Below are 20831 nucleotides of genomic sequence, written 5' to 3' on the forward strand. Positions count from 1 at the left end.
GGTATCATTTTAATTCTGCAGAAATAATTTGCAACTCATAAACAATTTGCAACTCAAAAAACCTAGTACAGTATTCTTCTGTGTGTGTGTTTACAGTATTGTTTGCAGTGTCTCAGCTTTGTGCAAATTTGTAGTTTTCAAGAACTGTAAAAACATATAATGTCCAATAACTTCGTACGTGTTAATGAGAACTTTATTCATTCCTCAGGGAAATAATTTACCTGCATTACAAAGATTTCCCTGATGCTGTTGTAGCAAACTACTATTGAAATGAAGTAGGATTAAGAAAAAACCCCAACCTTAATCTTTTCTTTAGCTTGAGTATCAGCTTTTGCACTCCCACATAAGGAGAGGCGGGCACTGAGTACAGCAAGTCATAATCAGCTTTGGATTTGTTGCTGCTAGGAACACTTCCTGCACTTGCTAATGCCAGTGATCTGACAGCTGATGTCCTGGTTTAAACTGTGCTGGTGCAGAAGTATTATTACTACTATGGGTAACAATTCTGCTCTTAGTGGTTTGCTAGAAGCAGTTGATGTGGCTGCTTATTCATCTGTTTTGGGCTAAATCCCACCAATAAACCAAGTTTGCTGTTTCATATGTTATTGGGCTGTGTGCCCAAATTAAGAGATTCCAAGGTCTTGCTCTTGTGCTGCAGTTAATTCGTTATTTTCCCATTGCCCCATCAACTGTGAGGTGGTTCTATAAAATGGATCCCTGGAATTACCTCGATTTAAAAAAAAAAAACAAACCCAACAAAAACCAAAACCAAACCACATGTTAATTGACAGTTTGAAAGCTGGGGGTGCGCAAGGGTCTTCTGCACCATTTTGCTGTTGTGGTTAGCACCACAAAGTCAGGTTGCATTTTAAGTAGATGAACTTCTTGAGAGACTGTGGTTTTTTTTTTTTTTTCCGCCCTATTAATTTATTGTATAGTTACATATATGGAAACGTTCAAGTTACCTACATGCAATGTAATTGAAGTGAAGTGGCTACTCTGTAGATGTTTTGAAGAAATACATATTTACTTTCCACCTTCTTGTGTTGAAATAGCTTGAACCTGATTTTCTGGACCCAGGCAGAAATGACTGGACTGTGCTTCTTAATCTGGATAAAATCACTTTTTGAAGCATTTTCCATTCATAGTTTTTTTGTCTGTTAAATGTAGTAGTATTCTGTTTGACTACTGAACATTATTGGACTGAATTTTTTGTTCAAATGTGTACGTGTGGGTTACTAGATGACTGATAGCGTAGCATTCCAACATGGCTGTTTTTCTAAGTGTTAAATTTAGAGAAAGTTACCAGAAAATTGCCTAAGGACTATAATGTTTCTGTTGCTGCATTTTTTCCTTTGAGGTGCAGGACGATGACAGTATTATGACTTTTATTTTCTTAAGGTAGTTTATTTTTGGAAAAATGGAGGGGTATGTTTAAGGTACATGACATTCATCTAGGAATAGGAACAGTTTGCATAAAAAACAGTTGAAGTACTTAAAATCTGCATAGATGTGCACTTGCAAGACTATATTTCAAATTCAAGTGGAATAAGAAGGCAGCCGTAAATGCAATACAAAATGTCTTTAAAAATACTCTGTAGGTGTGTTTCTGTAACATGTTGCATTTTTTCAAAAGAGCATTGTTGCCAGTTTTTTGAAACAAATTTATTTTCTAGCTGTCCAGCTATGAAAGCCAGATAGTGAAATTACGGTCAGAAATGGAGAAAGGAGAGGTTGTTCGACAAAGCCTGGAGTATGAATTGGCAATTGCCAGAAAAGATGCTCGTCTGAAAAAGAATGCTGCAGAAGAGGAGTTAAGTGATGCAAAAAGCAAACTTGTGGAACTGCAAGGTACGTTTCAAAAAAGCAAACACGGAACAAAGGCTAAGTCAGTTTCAAGTCAGGAAGACAAATGAGCAGCAGTGACTTAATTACATTTTCTCGTTATTGCTGGATTTTTGGATCTCTTTTATCTTTCCCATCTCTCATCCATCTGCTTTTGTAAATTCATACGAATACAAAACTCTTGCTCTTTCATGTGTGAATTAAAACTAACCTGCTAAACCTATTGGCCCCTTTTCCTCTTGCCCTTTACCTTCCGTTGTTCCCTCTTTCACTGCTGTCCTTGTACTGAATTGTAATCATGGTGGCTGTCTCCACATCCTGGTTGTCACTATGTCCAGCAGTTCTTCCTTTTCCATTTCAGGGGCAAAAAAGAAAAGAAAAAGTTTATTCCTGTTCATTTGTTTGCACTACTTCCAACAACTTTTTTCCAGATGTTCTCATCATATTGCTTGCTTCTCTCTCTCGCTTCCCCCTTTCTCTGTCTTGCCTGCGCCCCCCCCCTTCCTCTCTCCCTTTCAAAGGTTTCAAGCTTTTCATTGCTTGTGTCAGTTTTTTTTTTCTTCTCATCAGCCTTGTTTCTCTTTTTATAGGTAATGGAACATGTATGTTATGACAGTAGTATGTGGAAGGGAAGGTTTTTACCTAGACATTTTTTTCCTACTAGTTTTGTATTCAGAAACTCAGATTTCCTTGATCCTCCTCAACAGAGAGATATTTCTCATTCTTACAAGTAAGTGAGGTGCATTTTAAATTACCTATGTAAGTATAATACCTTTTTAATCTAGTAAAGGAGATGCATTTGTGAGTTTGCTGAACCTTTGATACTCCTTGAAGAGTTTAGAGCGTTCCTCATAGAGATTTTATCCTTCCAAGAATGGAAGGAGACTTGGAAACTTGCAAATACTTAAAGTACCAGGTGTTTTTAAGATAATTAGAAAGCTGAACTTTTCACTCCTTTGGAGGACACACACACAAAAAAAAAATCTTACGGATTGCAAACTGGAAAGGGCATTCTTTACCCTTTGGAAATTCCCCTGGGATTGCAAGCTGAAGATTTGAACTGCCAGTTTCTCACTTAAAGAAAAGCTGTGCTTCTTTATGTGCATGGTTGTTATACTTCTAGTTTGCTTTCCAGTTTAGAAGTGGTTAGTGTGTGTGTGTATTTTAAAATACTTTACATCTCATCTTGTGATTCACTTTATGATTTAGAAAACTCGTTGGTTGCTGCATGGGGCACAGCTGGCAGGTGGTGGTGGTGGGTGCAGGTCTGCAGGGCAACTTGTGGGGGAAAAAAGCCATCTGGGTCTGCTCGGAGCTGGTCCTGGCTAGCTCCACAACGTGCAAACCCACGCACCACTGCATGCCAAAATCCCCACCAGAGAATGCATGGTGCCTCTGCCAAAATGTGTTTCAGAAAGGGTGGTTAAATGCTGAGAGGAAGAGATAAAGAAGAGGATAAACAGCAGGAGAGACAGGAGCAGAGCGGCAGCCTGAGCAGGGGCTGGGGACAAAGTAGTGATCTCCCATGCAGGCACCAAGAGGCAGGACTCAAAAGGCACTGTTGCTGATGGAGGAACCACAGCACAGTTACCCCAGCCTGCTGTGCTGCCTGTCACCTCCCTGAAGGGACTAGGCTAACGTGGTGAGGAGACTGGAGAACAAGAAGGGAGTCGGAGAGGTTTTGCAGAGGCAAGGGATGTTTTCCTAAATGTGTGTGTTAGTTTCTTTCAGTACCAGAATCAGTAATTAGAAGTCTGTTAACTGACAGTAAATTACAGTAGTTGAAATTCCTCAAGCTGTTTTTTTTTTCTGTGACAGGTTCCAAAGAAGTACAATCATCGTGGTGTTGCATTTGCAACTCAATTCTTTTGCAGTTTATAACTTACCGCTTGTTTTCCCTGGACACCTGGAGTCTTCCTCGCCTCATATGGTGCTTGGGTGTGACCCCATCTTAGGTCCTTGGACAGAAGGCCTCATTTGTGGCTTGTCCTCTTCAGTATTTCCTCCAAATTGTTTTTATGCTGTTCTCAGTGAGGCTTGGCTTCCTGCTGTCTGACAGTCCTTTCCCATCATTGTGTCCACTGATTCTCTATATTGTCTTCATGTGCTGCTTCTGTTCATGTTATCCTTCTCTGACTGGGAAGAAATTTCAGAGTACTGGTGAATTTGAAATAAAAATCTTAGAAAATGGCGATCACTTAAATACCAGTGTATCTACCTGTACTGAGCAAAATGAAAAGCTGATTCAAACTACTTTCATCTGAAAATCAGTTTGTAAAATAAAGTTCCTGGTCAAACTACTTAAATAAGCATAGATAACGAAGGCTGCCATGGTGTTTAAGCTTTCACAGAAGAGTATGTACAACATTCTCCTATCTCAGGGCATTTGATGTGTTCAAGATTTACATCTCTTGAGCTGCAGTAAGTTTTCTTGGAAAAGCTAAGCCTTTGTTCGCTAACCCAACCTGCCTTAGGTTTTCCTATAGTCACTTTCATGGGGCAGGTGCCTGCTGTTACTGTCACTTAAAATGAGCTCAAAAATAATAGATACAAACTAGTATCTATATATCAAATAGACATTTGGAAATAAGCAGGCCAAATGTTGTAGAAATCTGAAATAAAGTCCTCCATGCTATAGATACCTCACTTATCTTGAGTTTTTATTCTTTTCTAAGAAGAGAAGTGTTTAAGTCTCTAAAGCATTACTGTGTCCTTGGGTGAAAGATGCTATAGGATCACAAATTTGATTGTTTCTTTGTAGTGAAGGTGATGCTCTCCTGTGCTGGAAGTGTTAATGTTCCAATGTTCCACAGAATATCACAATCTATGATTCTATGATCATTACACATTTTTTCTGAACATGCTTTGCAGTGCAACTTGTCATCTTTCTTTCTCTTTTTCTGTAAACAATAGTGTTGAATGAAAAACTTCAGCAGAAAGTGGCAGAGACTGAGAAAACGTTTCATATTGCTCAGCAGAAGTGGAAAGAACAACAGCAAAGGCTTGCAAGTGAGAAGGATGATGTCCGCAGAACTTGCAGTGGTGAATACGAATTGCTTCTTAAGGAAAAAAACAAACTAGAAAGTGTTTTGCAGGTATGACGTATTACTACTTGGCAAGTTGTATGAGATGATGGCTGGAACTTTTTTTGTGGTGCAGTGTGTGGTAGGTTGGGTTTTTTCTGGTTTAGGGAAAAATCTGTTAAATGGTTAAATGCTGCAGAATATTTCTGAAGAATATAGCTTTATAAAGTTACATGTAATGTGTCACAGACTTTTTTGCTTTGATGGAATGTGTTGTGGCTGATATTCATGGTAAACACCTAAATCAAGTTACCAGTGCACAATGGTAGTGAGGCCCATTTGCAGTGTCATGCAAAGCTGAGTTAGTGAAATCAGTGACACCCAACACCTAGCTTCTGACTCCATTTCCCTCTTACCTCCCCCAGTCTGACATCTAATAGCCTGTGAACATGAAAATCATTTCTATAATATGGACACTATGTATTGTCAGGGAACCCAAACAATGATGGTGGGATTTCCAGATCTGCATTTGTACATTACTCACTCCATACTACATATGAAAAATTGGTGGAAATTCTGCTGTTTGGTTTGAAAAAGAATTGTTTAATCCTAAGAGATGACCTTATAATCTGTTTTAGACTATGTGGTTTTATTGTTTAGATGTTAATTTCATTGTATTTCATGAAAAAAGTACTTTTCAAAGTTGAGTTGCACTAGTATGCATAAATGCCTTAGATGTTAAATGTGTAAAAAAAAAACCCTCTTTTTTACACTTTTTAGTACAGTCAAGCTATTCAAAACTGAATTATGTTTCAAAGAAATCTAGTAGTATGGTGTGGAAGTGCTGAGTTAACATAGTCGACTTTTATCTGCTCCACAGGGACACAACTAATTACACAACTATAATTTCACTCTCTTTAATGGAATTACCTTATATGTTAGCACTGTAATAATAGCATCTGAGGAAAATCAAGAATGTATTCAACTATAGTTATCCTTGATGCTTTTAAAGAAGTATAGTGCAGCGGGTCTGTTAAGGCTGATAGTCATTTACTCATATGCATGACATACGCAAAGAACAGATTGCTACTAAGCGATTCACTTCCTTTTATTAGGTGAGACTTTTTTAATATTCCTATTTTCTTCTTTTATAGCTCCCTTTAAGATGTGGCAGACTTGTCCCAGTTGGTCTGGGCCTAAGTTAAGCAGTAGAAAATTAGGCCTGCTTTCTTCCTGCTTGGTCAGCTCCAAGCCTGGGACATTGCCAGACAGTCTTCCCAAATGACACAAAACAATCCTTGGCAGTTTGATAGCCAAGTTCTGACAGCAAACCTACCTGTTGTACTATGTTATGGTTCTGTTGGTCCCATTCTACACAGAACCTGCAGGAGCAGCTCTTAAAAAAATCAGGGCAGAGAGAATCCCTTCATTATATGTATTCCAAAAGTACTGTCTACTGACTTCAGCTGTTTGTTTGAAGGTAAGATCTGGAAAGAAAGGTGCAATAATGAGGCCTGACGTAGAAATCGAGTAGTATGCAGATATGTAGTGTTTCTGTGTATGGGTGGCAAAAGGAGTTTGTTGTCTTGTTATCTTAATGACCAGGAGCCCTGATGGTGGAGAAGGATCCCACTGAACTGGCTTTTCTCTGAATGAAGGACAAAAAGGAAGTTCCTGCCTCTCCGCTCACCCTAGTAATTTTGTGGATATGTTGAATGGTGTTTTGAAGGAACAGTTAGGAGAACCATAAATGGTTAAAAAAAAGAGAAAGCCACGGGAAGAGAACATTTCAGAGAAAAACTGATGAGTTGATTGACAGGTGATAACCTAAGGTCCTTCTCAAACCAACAGAAACATGATTCCGTTTTCATTCAAAGTTGATGCTTAAAAAAAGTACCATTAGGTACAGGCTATGAAGAAACCAGTTACATAGATACACTGTACTTTTTTTAAGTTGCCATGTAGGCTCTGAGTTCTGGCTAACAATAGGCTGAGTTAGGTTGAGGAGGCTTTGGAATGGACTTGTCTTCTATGCAGTGTTTTGTAGAAGCCACATTCAGTGAGTTTATTTAATACTGTATAAAAAGAGCAATGTTGGGGAGGTACACTCTCTCAAGTGATGTTTGGCCTCAGATCAAAAGGAGCAGCGTCTTTGTCAGTGGATGTATATTCAAAAGTAAAGGTGATCTGCAGAGGCAGGTGTTTTCTTGGTAGATGTATTAAAGCTAGAAAATGGTTAACTGCTAAGGTAAATGTGATTCACCACCACCTGTCAACTCCTAACCTCCTGTCAACTCCTAACCTGCTTTCAGTAGTAAAAATATTCTATTTTCCCCCTTCGCTTTTGCAGCTGTTCCCCTGCCCAATGCCCTAGTTACAGGTTTTATGTATAGTTATATAATACCAGCAAATTAAAAATACATAAATAAATGTTAAATATGGACTCGACAGCCTTAGTTGTTGCTTGAAAGCTTAATTGATTTTAACTTGGCAGATAAATGTCAGAAGGATCTGAGTTTACAAATTACAACTTCACAAGTGTTCCAGTCTTTTGCATTGTGTATTTACAGGCCTGTTTTAAATACTTTTATAGTTATTCTGAGTTATGAAATGAAAGCTAGATAAAGTGGATTTAATTTTGGTCTTAATACATACACAAGAAATGAGATTCTAAGCATGTATGCAAATCCTGGTTGCAAAAGCTGCACTTCACTGAATTTGGCTATAAAAGTGCTGAGGTAGGCACGGAAATGAAGTCAGCTTAACCTATTGAAATGTATGTGTAAGATACAGAGGGAAAGTAATCCTCTCTGCTTTCTAACAGGTTTGTAGTGCGCTCTGTTGGGTGTGCTTAGCGTGCCATCCACTTCATAATAAAAGATGTTAGAGTTCAATAGTAAGTGCAATAGCATCACCTTGTGGTTACTCAGAATATGATATTCCTTCACAGAAGCACTCTGTTTTTCCTTAGACTACTTGTGAAATTGTGTTGTTTATACACACTTGTTTAAAAAAAATCGGCCATGTTTTTAATGAAAAAGCAGATATATATACACACTAAGTGTGTGTATGACATGCAGGTGTATATGTATGTATATATATATATTTTTTTTTTTTTAACATGGTGAAATATGTTTCTTGTTGATCCTTCTAAGTGCAGGTAACTGCTGGGATAGTCTTGCACAGTTTCATACCAAGTCTGAAAAGTTCAGAGACTTCTTTAAGATTCTGAAATCCTACAACTCATATTGACTTGTATAAGAAGCTTGATGTATTCATGTCAATCATTTGTCAATGATTAATGTTAACTACATTTCCGGTATAAAATGTTTTTACGTCTTGATGTAGTATTTTGCAGCAAACTATGTATGACGTATTTCATGTGCATTTTTCCCGCTCACTTTTGTTAATGTCTGGAAGATATACCTGAAGAGATAAATATCTCTGTATCTTTCCAGTGGGGAGAGAATGGGAGTAGTTGTATATTTCTATAAAAATGATTAAAAGGGTTTTTTTTAGGATGCTGATGGGAAGAAACCTGTGCATTGGCTTGACATTAAAGGCGAAGTTAGGGGATTGGCTTAAATTTATTCCATACCCAGGTATACTATTTTTGCAATATTTTGCATTTATTTGTAAAAATATTTGCAATATTTTGATTTACTGAGGTTCCATTTTTTTTCTTTCATGTGTGTTTCACATGCATGCTCCTTCTTATCTTTTTAGAAGATGCCAAAAAATTATACCATAGTGCCTGTGCATGAAAAAAGAGGGGAGAATAAACGTAATTTTTTCAGTTACTAATTAGTAGCACTTAGCACTGCAGAAGACTGATGATTCCCTTATTGTCATGTTTGAGTGGCCAAAACTTTCTACCTTCAGTCTGGAGGAGATCATAAAAATCTTTTCCAAACTTTGGAAAAGCCTTGTATTTCTTTGATCTTCATGTACAAACATGGTTCTGTCAGACTGCAGTCTTCCCAAGAATCATTCTATATGAATAATTCATTTTCTCCTCCTCCTCCTCCCGGCTCTGCAGTTGTCTTATGATTAGTGATTTCTAGGAACAAAATTATGTGATGTAAGGGTAATACCAGATTTTGGAGGCCAACTGGTTTATTTTCACAAAAACTCTCTTGCCCTGATATTGAAAGGAGTAAATGAACAGGAGGACTTACTGTAATCTTTCCGTGTTTTGCACAGAAAGTAATTTTAACAAATTGGGTCTCCAAAGGTCCTCCAACTAAATCACTGGATTTATAGCTTGTTTCTGATGCTAGTTACGGAAAAGCTTATTCCTGTCCACTAGACCAAAGCTGTTCTTTTTGAGACTTCTGGGATCTCTTGCTTAAGTATTACGCTAGACTACTGGGGGTTCATTATTTGGCTACTTTCCTCTGAGTCTGATGCGGTGTGAATGTGGATTTTGTAACAGTGACCCTGCAGAGCTGCTGAGCCCAGTAGTGTTAGTAATTATCCCAGCCTGTAGCTTTCGTTCAACTTCTGAACACAGAAATTGAAGTGGGGAACAGCTGGGTTATTTTATTCTACTGAGGATTTTGTAGTTCATGTAGGTAATTTTCTAAAGTAATTCAGTTTCTAGACAGAAGACAGTCTTTCTCAGAATAGCAGAAATGAAGATTATTTAGTCTATGGGAGTAATTATTTCTAAAAAATGTCTGGTTTGATTTCAAGTTCTAACAGTTATAACCAGAACAAAAGAGAATTTTTGTCCCTATGTATCATTTCGTCAAATGCACTTAACCATTTCTCTCTCCATCATTGCCACTGATCTGGGAGAGAGAAGAGATTGGAAGAGCAACCTTGTACTCCTTAGAGAGTAAGATTTTCTGTGGTGAGCTGGCTCTGATTTTGGTATTACTGCAGAAAGTCATGTTCATAGTGATTTTTGAAGCAATGCATTTTACTTAGTGGTCAATGAAGAGCATGTCTGCTATTGGGCAAATGGTTCTGTTGACATGTTCTAACATGTTAGATTTTAATAACCTGTTCTAATGCAGTCTCCATTCACAAAGTATTCATCTTTTGAACTCTTTACTATAATACTTTATCTTAGTAAAAGTATCTCTTAATGCTTTATTTTTTCTAGGAGCAGAATAATGCACTGCAAAATATACGCAAGAAAATGAGAGATGTGGAAGTGGAACACAATGGCTGTACTGAGCAGCTGAGGCGCCAGGCCAATGAGCTTGAATACAGCGCTGAACGAGAGGAGCGACTTAAAAAAGAACTTGAAGTAAGGCTTTTTGGCTGTTGCTATTAGTCTGAACAAGTGCTGACACGCTAAGCAATTTCATTCTTGAGGGATGGAACCTCCCACTTACACTGTGAATTCTATGTACTGGATTAACAAAATGTTGAACATCTGTTTTGCAGAAAAGGCTGAACAGCTGAGTGCCACTTACACTGTGTGCCTGACTTTAGACTGGTGTTTGAACAGCAGATGGGGAAAGGTTTATGTAAGCCTGAAAACCAGGTTAACTTCACTTTAGGAATTCTGTACATTTTCCATAATCTCTTAATTTGTCTATCTTCCTATCTTTTTGGCTTAAGAACCGATTTTGAGAATTAGTGAATTTGCAATGGAGAACCTAAGTAAGTCAGCAGATGTTGTGCTAGGTAGGTAGCACAATATCTTCCATAGCACTGGAAGATCCCAGTGGCGTTATGGCAACTTCTTCCTATTTAGACTTAAAAGCTACAGGTAGTTTTAGTTTGCCTGTCTGTTGTGCGATGCCCATTGCTGAGAAGTCTCAAGTTTTTAAGACTAATATCTTGCAAATGTGCTCCTTTTACTAAACGGCTAGTTCTCTCCTGAGTTTCAACATTTTGTCTGTCCACTGATAGACTTGTAGTAACTATGTTATCTGTACATACTGTGCCAGTCTGGACCAAGACTTTCTTGGTAGAGTATTTGTTACTGCAGAAAAGCATAGTGACCAGATGATTCTTTAGCCTCATGTAAGTTTTCTACCGAAGACATGTTAAATATTTTCTGCAACAAATTTTAAAGAACTGGCACTTGCAGGATACTGCGAGCACTTAAAGGAATAAGTGACATACAGTTTTCAGCTGTGTTTGTTCTCTGTTATTTTTCCCTTAAAGGCAAAAGAATTTAAAAGTTTAAAGCATTGATTGCTAGGTAGGTAGAGTGCTGCATTAAAGATGAAGTACAAAAGAAAATTCCTACAGGGAAGATCAAAGCTCATCAACTAAAAACACTGACTTATTGACCAACAACGTAGACTTTGTGCCCTCAAAGAGATCTACAGGAAATCTATTGTCAGGTACTGTGAGCTGCACATACTGGCCTAGGCAGAATTATCTTCAGTTGGAAAGTGCTGTGTACAGTGAAGTTCCAACAGACCTTTTAAAAACAAAGATTTTTTCTTCCAAGTTCTTGAACAAGGGCTTTTTTTGTGACTCCATGGCTCTTGATATATTAACATAGGAATCATGAGCTAAAAGGAAGAGGAGCAAGCAGGAAATTATTTATCTTTCTAAATATTTTGGTTGGGATCACCATCTGTAAATTTGAAAAGGAAGCACTTAGTTCCTTGAAAAAGTGTAACTGCTATGCCCTGGAGATGGTTTTATCGGGGAATGCTGTCTATTTACCACAATTCTCAAAGATACTTTAATTGCTGCTTAATTTTTATTAAATTCTTTTAACTTACTGAATTTCTTAATAGTGTCGTGAGAAAACAACATAGATTACAGAAAAATCAGTCTTATGGTACTTGTTCTAAGTATAGCTATTTAAGCTATAAATTAAGGAAAGATGTGATGAGACCTCTTGCATTTGAAAGTTTAAGCAAATTAGCACAAGTCCCTGTGAATTTAAAAAAAAAGGTCCATGATGGCCTGCAATGCATATGCTTTAGTCAGCTTGCAGCTCACTTTATCATCTCAAAAGTAAATTGTATGTATGTAAATGTCTTGAAAGGGCCTACCGTAATAACTTACCCATTCTATTCTTAAGGTCAAAGAGAGATGACTGATGAGCATTTCTGAAAATACCTTTATTCTAGCACTAGACATTTTAAGCTGTCTATGTTGATTACTGTAGGCTTCATACTGGAGGGTGGACTTAAAACTCCAGAGTTTGTGACGACAGCATCATCTGTGAGCATCATCTGTGTCCTATAAGTTACCAGTACTCTGCATCGCTGTTTGTGGAGCAAAATTTGTTCTGCCTTTTCTACAGTCCTGAAAGGCTGCAGGGGTTCTAAAGTTCAAAATTCAGGTTAACAAAATCTATTTTAAGTTGCTCACTAAACCATAATCCACTCCCCAGAAAATTATATACTCAGGAACAGTTTAGTATTAACAGAGTTTGAAATCTAATTTCAACCTGTCTTTTATTTATACGTTTGTCATTCCTCTCCCTGTCTTACCTTCTGGAGCTCAGTTAGGCAGAGGTACTATCTGTCCTTCATGCTGAAACAGAGTGGAAAGACCTCGAGTAAAGGGACCAGATAAGCTGTTTTCCGCCTCTGTAGCTCAGTTATTGGAACTTTGGTCTTGAAGGCTGTGAGGGAGGGAAATAGGGAAGTGTTCAAGGACAGACTTGTTGCATAAAGGAGAGGAAATAAGCACAATATTCCTTTCTAATTGTGTTTGGAAGAAAGGACTATGCCCATTTAAAAGGGCATGCTGCATTCACAAGTAGAAAGAAGTGCTTCTGCGAAGCTGGGAGGTTGTTAGGATTTAAACACATTGCTGTCAGTAGAATTTCCTCCTCTCTGCCATAAGAGCTGCCTCACTAGCATGCTAGCTTCTGTGGATCACATTCTCAGCTGCCAAATTCTTCCCATACATTGTGGAAGAGTCATTCACAAAGGGCAGTAAAGCCTAGGCAGTAGTTTTTGCTATGTGCCAATATGCCAAAGTCTCCTTGTGTTTCTTCCCATCTGGTATTGCTCTCGCATAGTTCTGTGGTGTTCTAGCTGTTAATTCCCAATTTATGGGAATAAGCATTACCCATGTTAGAAGTATGTTCTGATAACCAGTTCTGTACTTCCAGCTGTGGTTAAATACAACTCTTATTTTGCCTATGATGTCAGTATTTGAGATGGATTTCCATTCAGATATAGTAGCCTTAAAGTAGTAAACTGCGACAGGATGGTAATCATAAAATAGCTCTATATTTCTTTATCTCTCTTCATGGAATTTTTAGCTTATAGCTTGAAATTTGTTTTTTTTGTGGGAAGATGGACACAGGAGACATGTCTTATTTCAATTTTCATACAGAGTACCTTGTGTTAATGGGCATTTGGTTAGAAAATTGTATAGAAAATTGTACTTAAGTTCTTGATAATAGCACTGAACTTCTTAAGGTGATTTGTGTGAAGAGTAGTGTAAGTCTAATTAAAAGGCAATCTTATAACCTTCTGTTATACACTACTTGATATGCAATGAGAATGAACTTTTTTTGGAGTTCACAAAGCTGTTCCTTTACTACCCTCTGCTGGACATAAAGGAGAAGTCCATGGGAAAATTATTTGTGTTTCAGTAATGATAGGAAATGGTAAATTTAGAATCTTTTTGTATGATAGCACCCTTATGAAGAGTTATAGCTAATAGACAATATTATAAAGGAAGGTGAAAAAAGTCTGCCCTCCCCCCCTTTAAAAATATTAGTGTGGTTTTGTCCTTCAGTATTATTCTGAACATGGCCTAAAAGAGGATGCTTCTAGTTTCTGGAATTAGAAATGAAGAGAAAGAGTAACAGCAAGTTTTTGTGGACTCTTCAGTTGAAAGCTAGCTGTTGGTACAGTGTCTAACCTACTAGCTTTCTGGTTTGCAGTGATACCGATGTGGTGTACCACTGCAGGGGCATGGAGTCCTCCTGAAGTGGAACACATAGTGTACCAGAAAAATGTAGATTGGAAACCCTATTATCATTATGCCTCTTTTGCCTATGATTGAGTAGTCAATCAAATTCTTGATGTGTTCGTTTTGAACTCATCAAGATACTACTGTTTATGGTAATCAGTTTCCTAGAACTAGTGTGTTTTCTTTTAGCCTTTAGCTCCATTGCTTTGGAAAGATGATTTCTTGGGAAATATAGGGCAATTTGTATATAAAAATACTGTTTCTTGTGATGTGTCTAGCTGCCAAAAAGCTGTGTGGGAAAGCTGTTTGACAAACAGTGGAGGAAAGGGGAATGTGGATTTTACCATGAGAAACAGAATTATTAGTTCATAGATTGAAAATCTTTGTCTTGTTCACAGAAATGTAGTGATTTTCTATTGTTCATGTGTTTGAGGCTGCCAACTCTTAGTAAGCTGGAGCTCAAGGTCTCTCAAAGTATTTAAGCCTTTCTCATGAGGCCTGAAAAATGTCCCATAACTGGGTCCCTATTTCTGAGACTGACTCTGTTGCCGTATTTCTGAGACTTTGAGACATTTGAAGACCATTCCCTTAGCTTTCATGTTGCCTTTCCCACTTGCCTCCCTGTAAGTATATTGACCTTTTTATGTCCTGCTAAATGTGTCATCTTGTATTAGCTTGGTAATGCTACTGTGGTGGGGAGGTGGCTGCACAGGATACTTCAGTGATGGTCCAGCTCTGTATTTGCAGAAGGTATATGTACATGCAATAGTTTAAGGCTGTGGATGTATTAATTTTCTTAGTGTATCCAAGTCACTGAAACATGAAATTTAGGTCCCAGCTAAAACCAAAACAAAATGCCACAAACCTGGGGACTGGCTGTCTTTTATTCCTTGTTCCTAATTTCACTATGAACTGCAGTGTTAGGTAAGTTATACTGCTCATAAGAAAGACTTGAAAAAGCTCCAAGTAGTGTGAGAGAGGACACATTCCTCAGCCAGTTAACGGTGCTACTGATTAAACTTTTAACTACTGTTTGTCTTCTGTGACTACACACTTCTTGATGGCTTACCCCTACTTAATGCTCTGCTTTCTAGCGTCTCTACAATGCACAACTGGCATCTCGGAATTCTAGCTACTGTCACGGTCTTGTATATCCTCTAAGCACTGCAGTTTTTGTAATGGTGTCTCTGTGGTGACTCCAAAATTCACGTTTCTCCAGTGACAAGCTCACTGACATAATGGACTTTGTCTCTGAGAGGAGCTTCCTCTTTATCATCTGCTATGTCATCATATTATTCCAGTCCTGTTCGAAGGCTGTTCACTCTTACCTTACTATCAGACTGAAGTTGTTTGAATACTGTCTTATGTAGCCCTCACCGGGAGTTAGTAAGAAGTTGCATATTAATTCCGTGCATGTATAAAGTAACAGTGTCAGTTCATGTACAGTTAAGGGGTTTACCAGCTGCTGAGCATGAGAACCAAAACGGACATGTTTTTCCTTTCAAGGTGCTGTAGAAGGGGAGAGCAATTCAGATGGGTTCACCAGCTGCAACTCTGTTGCAGACTGGAATGGACTTGGACTTTATCCAAAGGCATCCAAGTGATATCAGTTTAGCAGTCCTAGTTGTTTTACTTTTTTTTTTTTTTTTTAACCTAAAGCCAAGCATATAGCTTGTCTTGTAACCCCCATGCCAGAGTAGGTTTTTATCTGGTATTGTGCAGGTCAAGTACGGCTCCTCTGTCAATGAGACGTGTTATCCTAGACTTCATATACTGGAAATGTTTGTAAGTGAGGGTTGACCGTACTCTGTCAGGCTGAAAGAACATTTGCTTCAGTGGTTAAGAATTATTTGTAGTTAAGTAACTTTATAGTTACAAAAAGGCTGTTTATTATCCAGACAGGAGATGGCTCCACCTTACCATGATCAAGAGTCATCAGCATTTCTAACACTAGGTGGAAGTGGTCAGCACATCTTCCAAGGATGTGTTTAGATCTGACCTCCTAATTTGAGTTATGAGTCATAGGGAAATACTTTTAAATAGGAAGAAGTAAGATCTTAATCTGAATATGGAAGTACACAGACAGAGTCGGTGAATGATGATCCAGGTATGAGGTACATGTGTGTCCTCTTCACTTAAAAGTTTATTTTGTCTGAGCATTTCATGCAGGTATTGGACCTCAGCCATTGGGAAGTGTAAGTATCCTGACAACTTGTTAGTAAAATGAAACTGAAAAATCTTGCAGAAGTTGTCTAAATAGAAGCAGAGAAGGGAAAGACTACTTCTATTACTGTATCTAAACTTAGCAACTGTTGTAAATGTACTTTTCTCTTTTTCCTATTGTTTTCTTTGTTGCTTATCTGATAAAGGGTATTTTGATGTAAATGCAAATGTCAAATGATTACATTTTCGTGGCTGTGGTATTGCACAAATGTAGCATACTGAATTACTCTTTCAGTACCGAGTGCCCTGGTATTAACAAATATTGCAGTACTTAGAGCAAGTGTGAGGGGCTGGGAAAAGTGGATGCCACAAAGACCAGTTTGGAAAACGGTATTGCAAACTGTTAGCATGCAGAAGATGTCTCCTAGAAACCAGATTAGCATTGATGTGCAACAGGACACTGGAAAAAGTGACTCAACCTTAAGGGATTAGAGTACACATACAGCATGGTTGCCCACAAGCACTAAGGTTGGCATTGAAGTTTTCTAAGTCATTTTTATTTGCTGTTTCTCAAAAGTCATGATTCTGTTTGTGCTATCATGGAAACAGATCCCAGCTATCTTTGTTCTTTAAGACTGAAATTGTCTTGGCTTGAATATCTAAGGAAACTTCAGAGATTCCATGAGTTTGTGTGTCGCATCTTACTTCAGATGTCTGCCTTCATATATCCTGTTCGGTGCACATGGAAGTAATGAGTGACTGAATCTTGTTGAATAACCAGTGTTTTTCATGTTGGATAAGCAAACACTTTGGAACCAGTGGGGAACCCACTTTTGGATCCATCCTTGAGATCTGTCTGTCTCTGTGACTTGGACCTGACAAGAGACTTCCAAGCTAAACCAGAAAGTAGTCTCATTTGACTCCTAGTTGAGAGACTGTGGTTTGGATGTCTGTGGTCTGCAACCTGCCTCTGTAACTTGTTTTCACACAGCTGCTTCTTTTAGACAGGCATTGTGTAAAGTTTTCATACACGTATGGTTCAGTAATGGTACTGATTCTTACCTTTTGTCTGATTCAAAGACATTTGCCTGGCTAACATGATGTTGGTACTAGTGTCTTTCTGTTTGTCAGACAGGAACACAGAACTCCTCATCCTGTTTGTCTTTTTAGAATTGTTAGTATGGTGTTACAGGTTAGACTTGGGCCTGACATTTCTTTCTTTTCCTCACAGAGTGCATAATGGATCATTCTCATTTGTAGAGTGTGCAGCTTCTCACTGTGAAGTGCATATAAGTATCAGCAGAGCCTGTTTGAACCTTTCCTAGCAAAATAGAAAAGATTTTCTATATGGTGATTTTTTTCATCTGTGTTCTTCCCAAATAAAACTTCAAGCTCAGCTTGGAATCCAGGTGCAACTTTTATGGCTGATATGCACCTAGATAAACATCAATTCCAAGATTCTTTTCCTACGAGCAGTCTAAGCAAATCTGAATTTCTTTGTATTTAATAACTCTGTATTGCTTAGCAAGGCTTATGTGCTAATGGCTGGTTTGATATCTCTCATGAAGTTTTCATTTTCCCATTAATTTGCCACTGATCTGCTGGCATCTGACTGTTTAAATTTGGTAGATGTATGGTGAACCATAAACTTAAGCAATCAAATCATAGAACACAGGAAAAAGAACATTCATTGCTCCACCAGACACAGACAGCATCTGCATGACTTTCTCAATTTACATACATAATTTTTCTGCAAGCCGTTTTAAGCATCTGAATCTCTTCTGGGTGAGACAGCTGCTTAAAATGGTAAGCTAAGATTAAGGTATACCTGAGTAATCTTCTGAGACTTTCAAGGAGAACATAGTTCATGCTTCATCGTTGGCTTCTAGCAATACAAGAAATTAGTGGCAGTTCCTGTCAGGTCCCCGAGAGTGACTTGTCATGAATGAAAATACATTTTATTTCTCTCCCTAGGTCTTTGTTTTCTGAAGGCCCAGTGAACTAATTTAAACAAGGTTTTAAAAATCAAAATTCTAACAAACTACTGGTATGAGGCAAAGCTTTAAAGACTCAAACTCTAGAAGATTATGAGCTTTAAAAGCAAGAATAGGACATTGAGATTCCCACCCTTGTGGAAAAAACCCAGTTTTGAACAAGTCAATTTTTTCACACATTCATATGGGGTTATGGTCTGTAAGATGATACTTACATGTCAAACAGATATTTTGATTTCTCGTTTCTAATTTAATTTCCTTGTGTGTACGGTCTTGAATCTCTTTGAATACTTTCCATGGGATATCTGTCAGGTACATCTAGCTCTTCTTTGGTTAGTGCCTAGGGTTCATACCTTTTTTACAGTAGGCTAGGCACACTGTCCCGCTTGCAATTAGGAAGCTGTTTCTCACATTCCAGAGACTATCAGGAATCTCTGCAGCTGAAACACTAGTTTTCCCAGTGCTTTTCTTTTTATAGGCATGCTAATTCTACAAGTTAATTCTTCAGTGACTTGTGACAACTCAAGCAAATGAACCACCTGCAAATATGCTTGTTTTTAAATAGAACTGCTCTTATTTCAGACAGCAAGAGTGATACGTTGGCACTTCTTACAGGTGTCTGTCTGCTCTTGCCTCCTTTCCCTCACTGTCCCAGGATGTTCTTAGGACTGAAGTTTCTATATTTCTGTGAGTTTCTGTTTCCTTTGGACCATGTCTCTTGTCCTTGCAGTCAGTATCCGTCATGTTGGCTCAAGCAGATAGACTCTACTTTTAAAGAACTATACCAAGGACTGATACCTATATGCTCTGTTTGGGAGCATGTGATTGCTCCAGTTTTTCATTCTTGCAGTTGCCCTCATTCATAACAATTCTAGGGGGGCTCCATTTGAGAGGATAAGTTAACCAGGTTTTTTGATAGTGTCTTGCATCTCTTGTTTCAGCTGAAGGGACGCTGAGGTGAAGGCACAGTTCTACTTTGGACTGGTGCTCAGGAAATAAAATAAGACCTAGAAGTCAAATGCAGTACAGAGCTTGTGAATTCCTAAGTTATGCCTAAGAACTTTACGTGCAGAATCACTTTTTTTTCTTTTTCCATTTCAGCGTTTTCTATGAGACTAGACACTTGAGCAAACCAGCCATAGACAGAAAAGCATGTTTGCTTTTCAGGGTATGCAATGAAATACTCTCAGTGAAGTTTCTATTTCTTAATTTTATTTTTAAAAATCATGTTTCCCACTCTGAATGTTGTGATAGGTACCTTCCTCACTGTTTCCTTCATTATTCTCCTCAAACTTAAAATAGTATTATTTTCAGGCTGACTTTTTAAAATGTTACTCAAAAATAAATGAAATCCACATCACTTGTATTTATTGTTCACTGGCTACTAACTAGGCTGGCAGTATTGTTATGTAAAACCATCCTGTTGACAGATGTTGATCTGTTGGAGGATGCTAAGGAGTCCTTCCAAACTGAAGCAGGAGGTACTTTGCTAAATCTCCATTAAGGGCAAAGGGAGCTGATGTTTGGAAGGAATAATACCGTTAAGAGTCTAAATCCTAAAGTCTAAGAGTCTAAATCAATCTAAATTTTTGAGAATACAGTGGGAATGTTTGTGCAGGATTTGGGAAATTTTGTTAATTAAGTATGTTAAGTATATAGAACTTCTGGGAAGAGGCAAAGTTTAAGCATTTTGACAGACCTTGCTGTGGAGTATGTTTGGTAAGCTCTGTGCTGTTACTGCTTTTCTCTTTAGTAGGCCTTCCATAGACATCAGTTTCAAAAGACTTTCCTTTTGTGTGTATGTGGGATTATACAAAGTTTAAATTTATTGCCAAGAGCATTTATTTTAACATCTGTTTCTCTCTTTTTTTTTTTTAAATGTTCAGAACCAAGATGCAGTCTTACATACTTGCTACTTTGTTTTACGTTTCCAAAATCAATAACTTTGATTGTATTTATGTAACCTTAAATGTGCTTATGTTAGATGACTTTTTAATATTAAATCATTTTTCTTGACCTACTGGATTTAACTTGAAGCCAGGAGGCATTTGGGGATGAATTTTTCTTTTCAAGTCAGTTATCAGTCAAAGTGAAAAGATTTTCTTGATAGAAAAGAGTGTAGTGAAAATTGCATGTGGATTTCCATTATACCAGATCTTTAGTTACTGCTTTTGGTAAAAGTATTTTTCCAGATTAAGTTCTGTATCCAGGCCTTTATCTAGACTTAATGTATCTGGTGATTGCTTTTGTGTTTGTGGTAACTTGAAAGAAATTATTTTAAGCTTGTATCACTTGAAAAAAGAAAAAAAGTTTAGTGAAAATATAGACTATTTCTTGAACTTTATGTAGGCAATCCAAATTTCCAAGTAGATTCCTAACATTTTTCTGCCTTTCTAAATATTGTAAGAATGGATAACAGATGCAACAGTTTAATTCAGAGAATCCCCTTTTGCTTAAAAAATGTATGCGCGTACAGGTGTTCTTCTCTGTAATGAGATGTAGTAAGTGACTAAATTGTGGTAGGACAAGGGGTAATGGTTTTAAACTGAAAAAGGGTAGATTTAGACTAGATAGAAGAAAGAAATTTTTTACGATGAGGATTGTGAAACACTGGCATAGGTTGCCCAGAGAGGTGGTAGATGTCCCATCCCTGGAGACATGCCAGGTCAGGTTGGATAGGGCTCTGAGCAACCTGGTCTAGTTGAAGATGTCCTGCTCATTGCAGTGGGGTTGGACTATGTGACCTTAAAAGTTCCCTTCCAACCAAAACTATTCCATGATTCTAGGAAAGAAGTCAGGATATTTGTTAAAAGAGGTCATGAACATCCTGATAATTGTTAGACGAAACCAAAGCAGAATAATTACAGATCAAGCAACACAGCAGTAAAAAAAAATACTAGGTAAGAGCTTTTAAACATTACAGAGTTTAGAGACTTTTGTTGTAGGG

General features: G+C 37.8%; 1 protein-coding gene across 1 annotated transcript in view; it reads left to right on the forward strand.

Annotated features, from left to right (window-relative positions):
* Positions 1–1676: 1676 nt before the first annotated feature.
* The window catches only part of CCDC171 (coiled-coil domain containing 171), a gene marked incomplete at both ends in the record, with an annotated part of 66885 nt that continues 47730 nt past the window's right edge, over positions 1677–20831 (forward strand). The window contains 3 exons of the mRNA XM_010287060.1: positions 1677–1851; positions 4759–4940; positions 9979–10125. Of these exons, the coding sequence (XP_010285362.1) occupies positions 1677–1851; positions 4759–4940; positions 9979–10125 (504 nt within the window). The remainder of the gene's footprint in view (positions 1852–4758; positions 4941–9978; positions 10126–20831) is intronic.

The sequence above is a fragment of the Phaethon lepturus genome, unplaced genomic scaffold (genome assembly GCF_000687285.1).
Source record: "Phaethon lepturus isolate BGI_N335 unplaced genomic scaffold, ASM68728v1 scaffold41945, whole genome shotgun sequence".
Lineage (NCBI taxonomy): Eukaryota > Metazoa > Chordata > Aves > Phaethontiformes > Phaethontidae > Phaethon > Phaethon lepturus.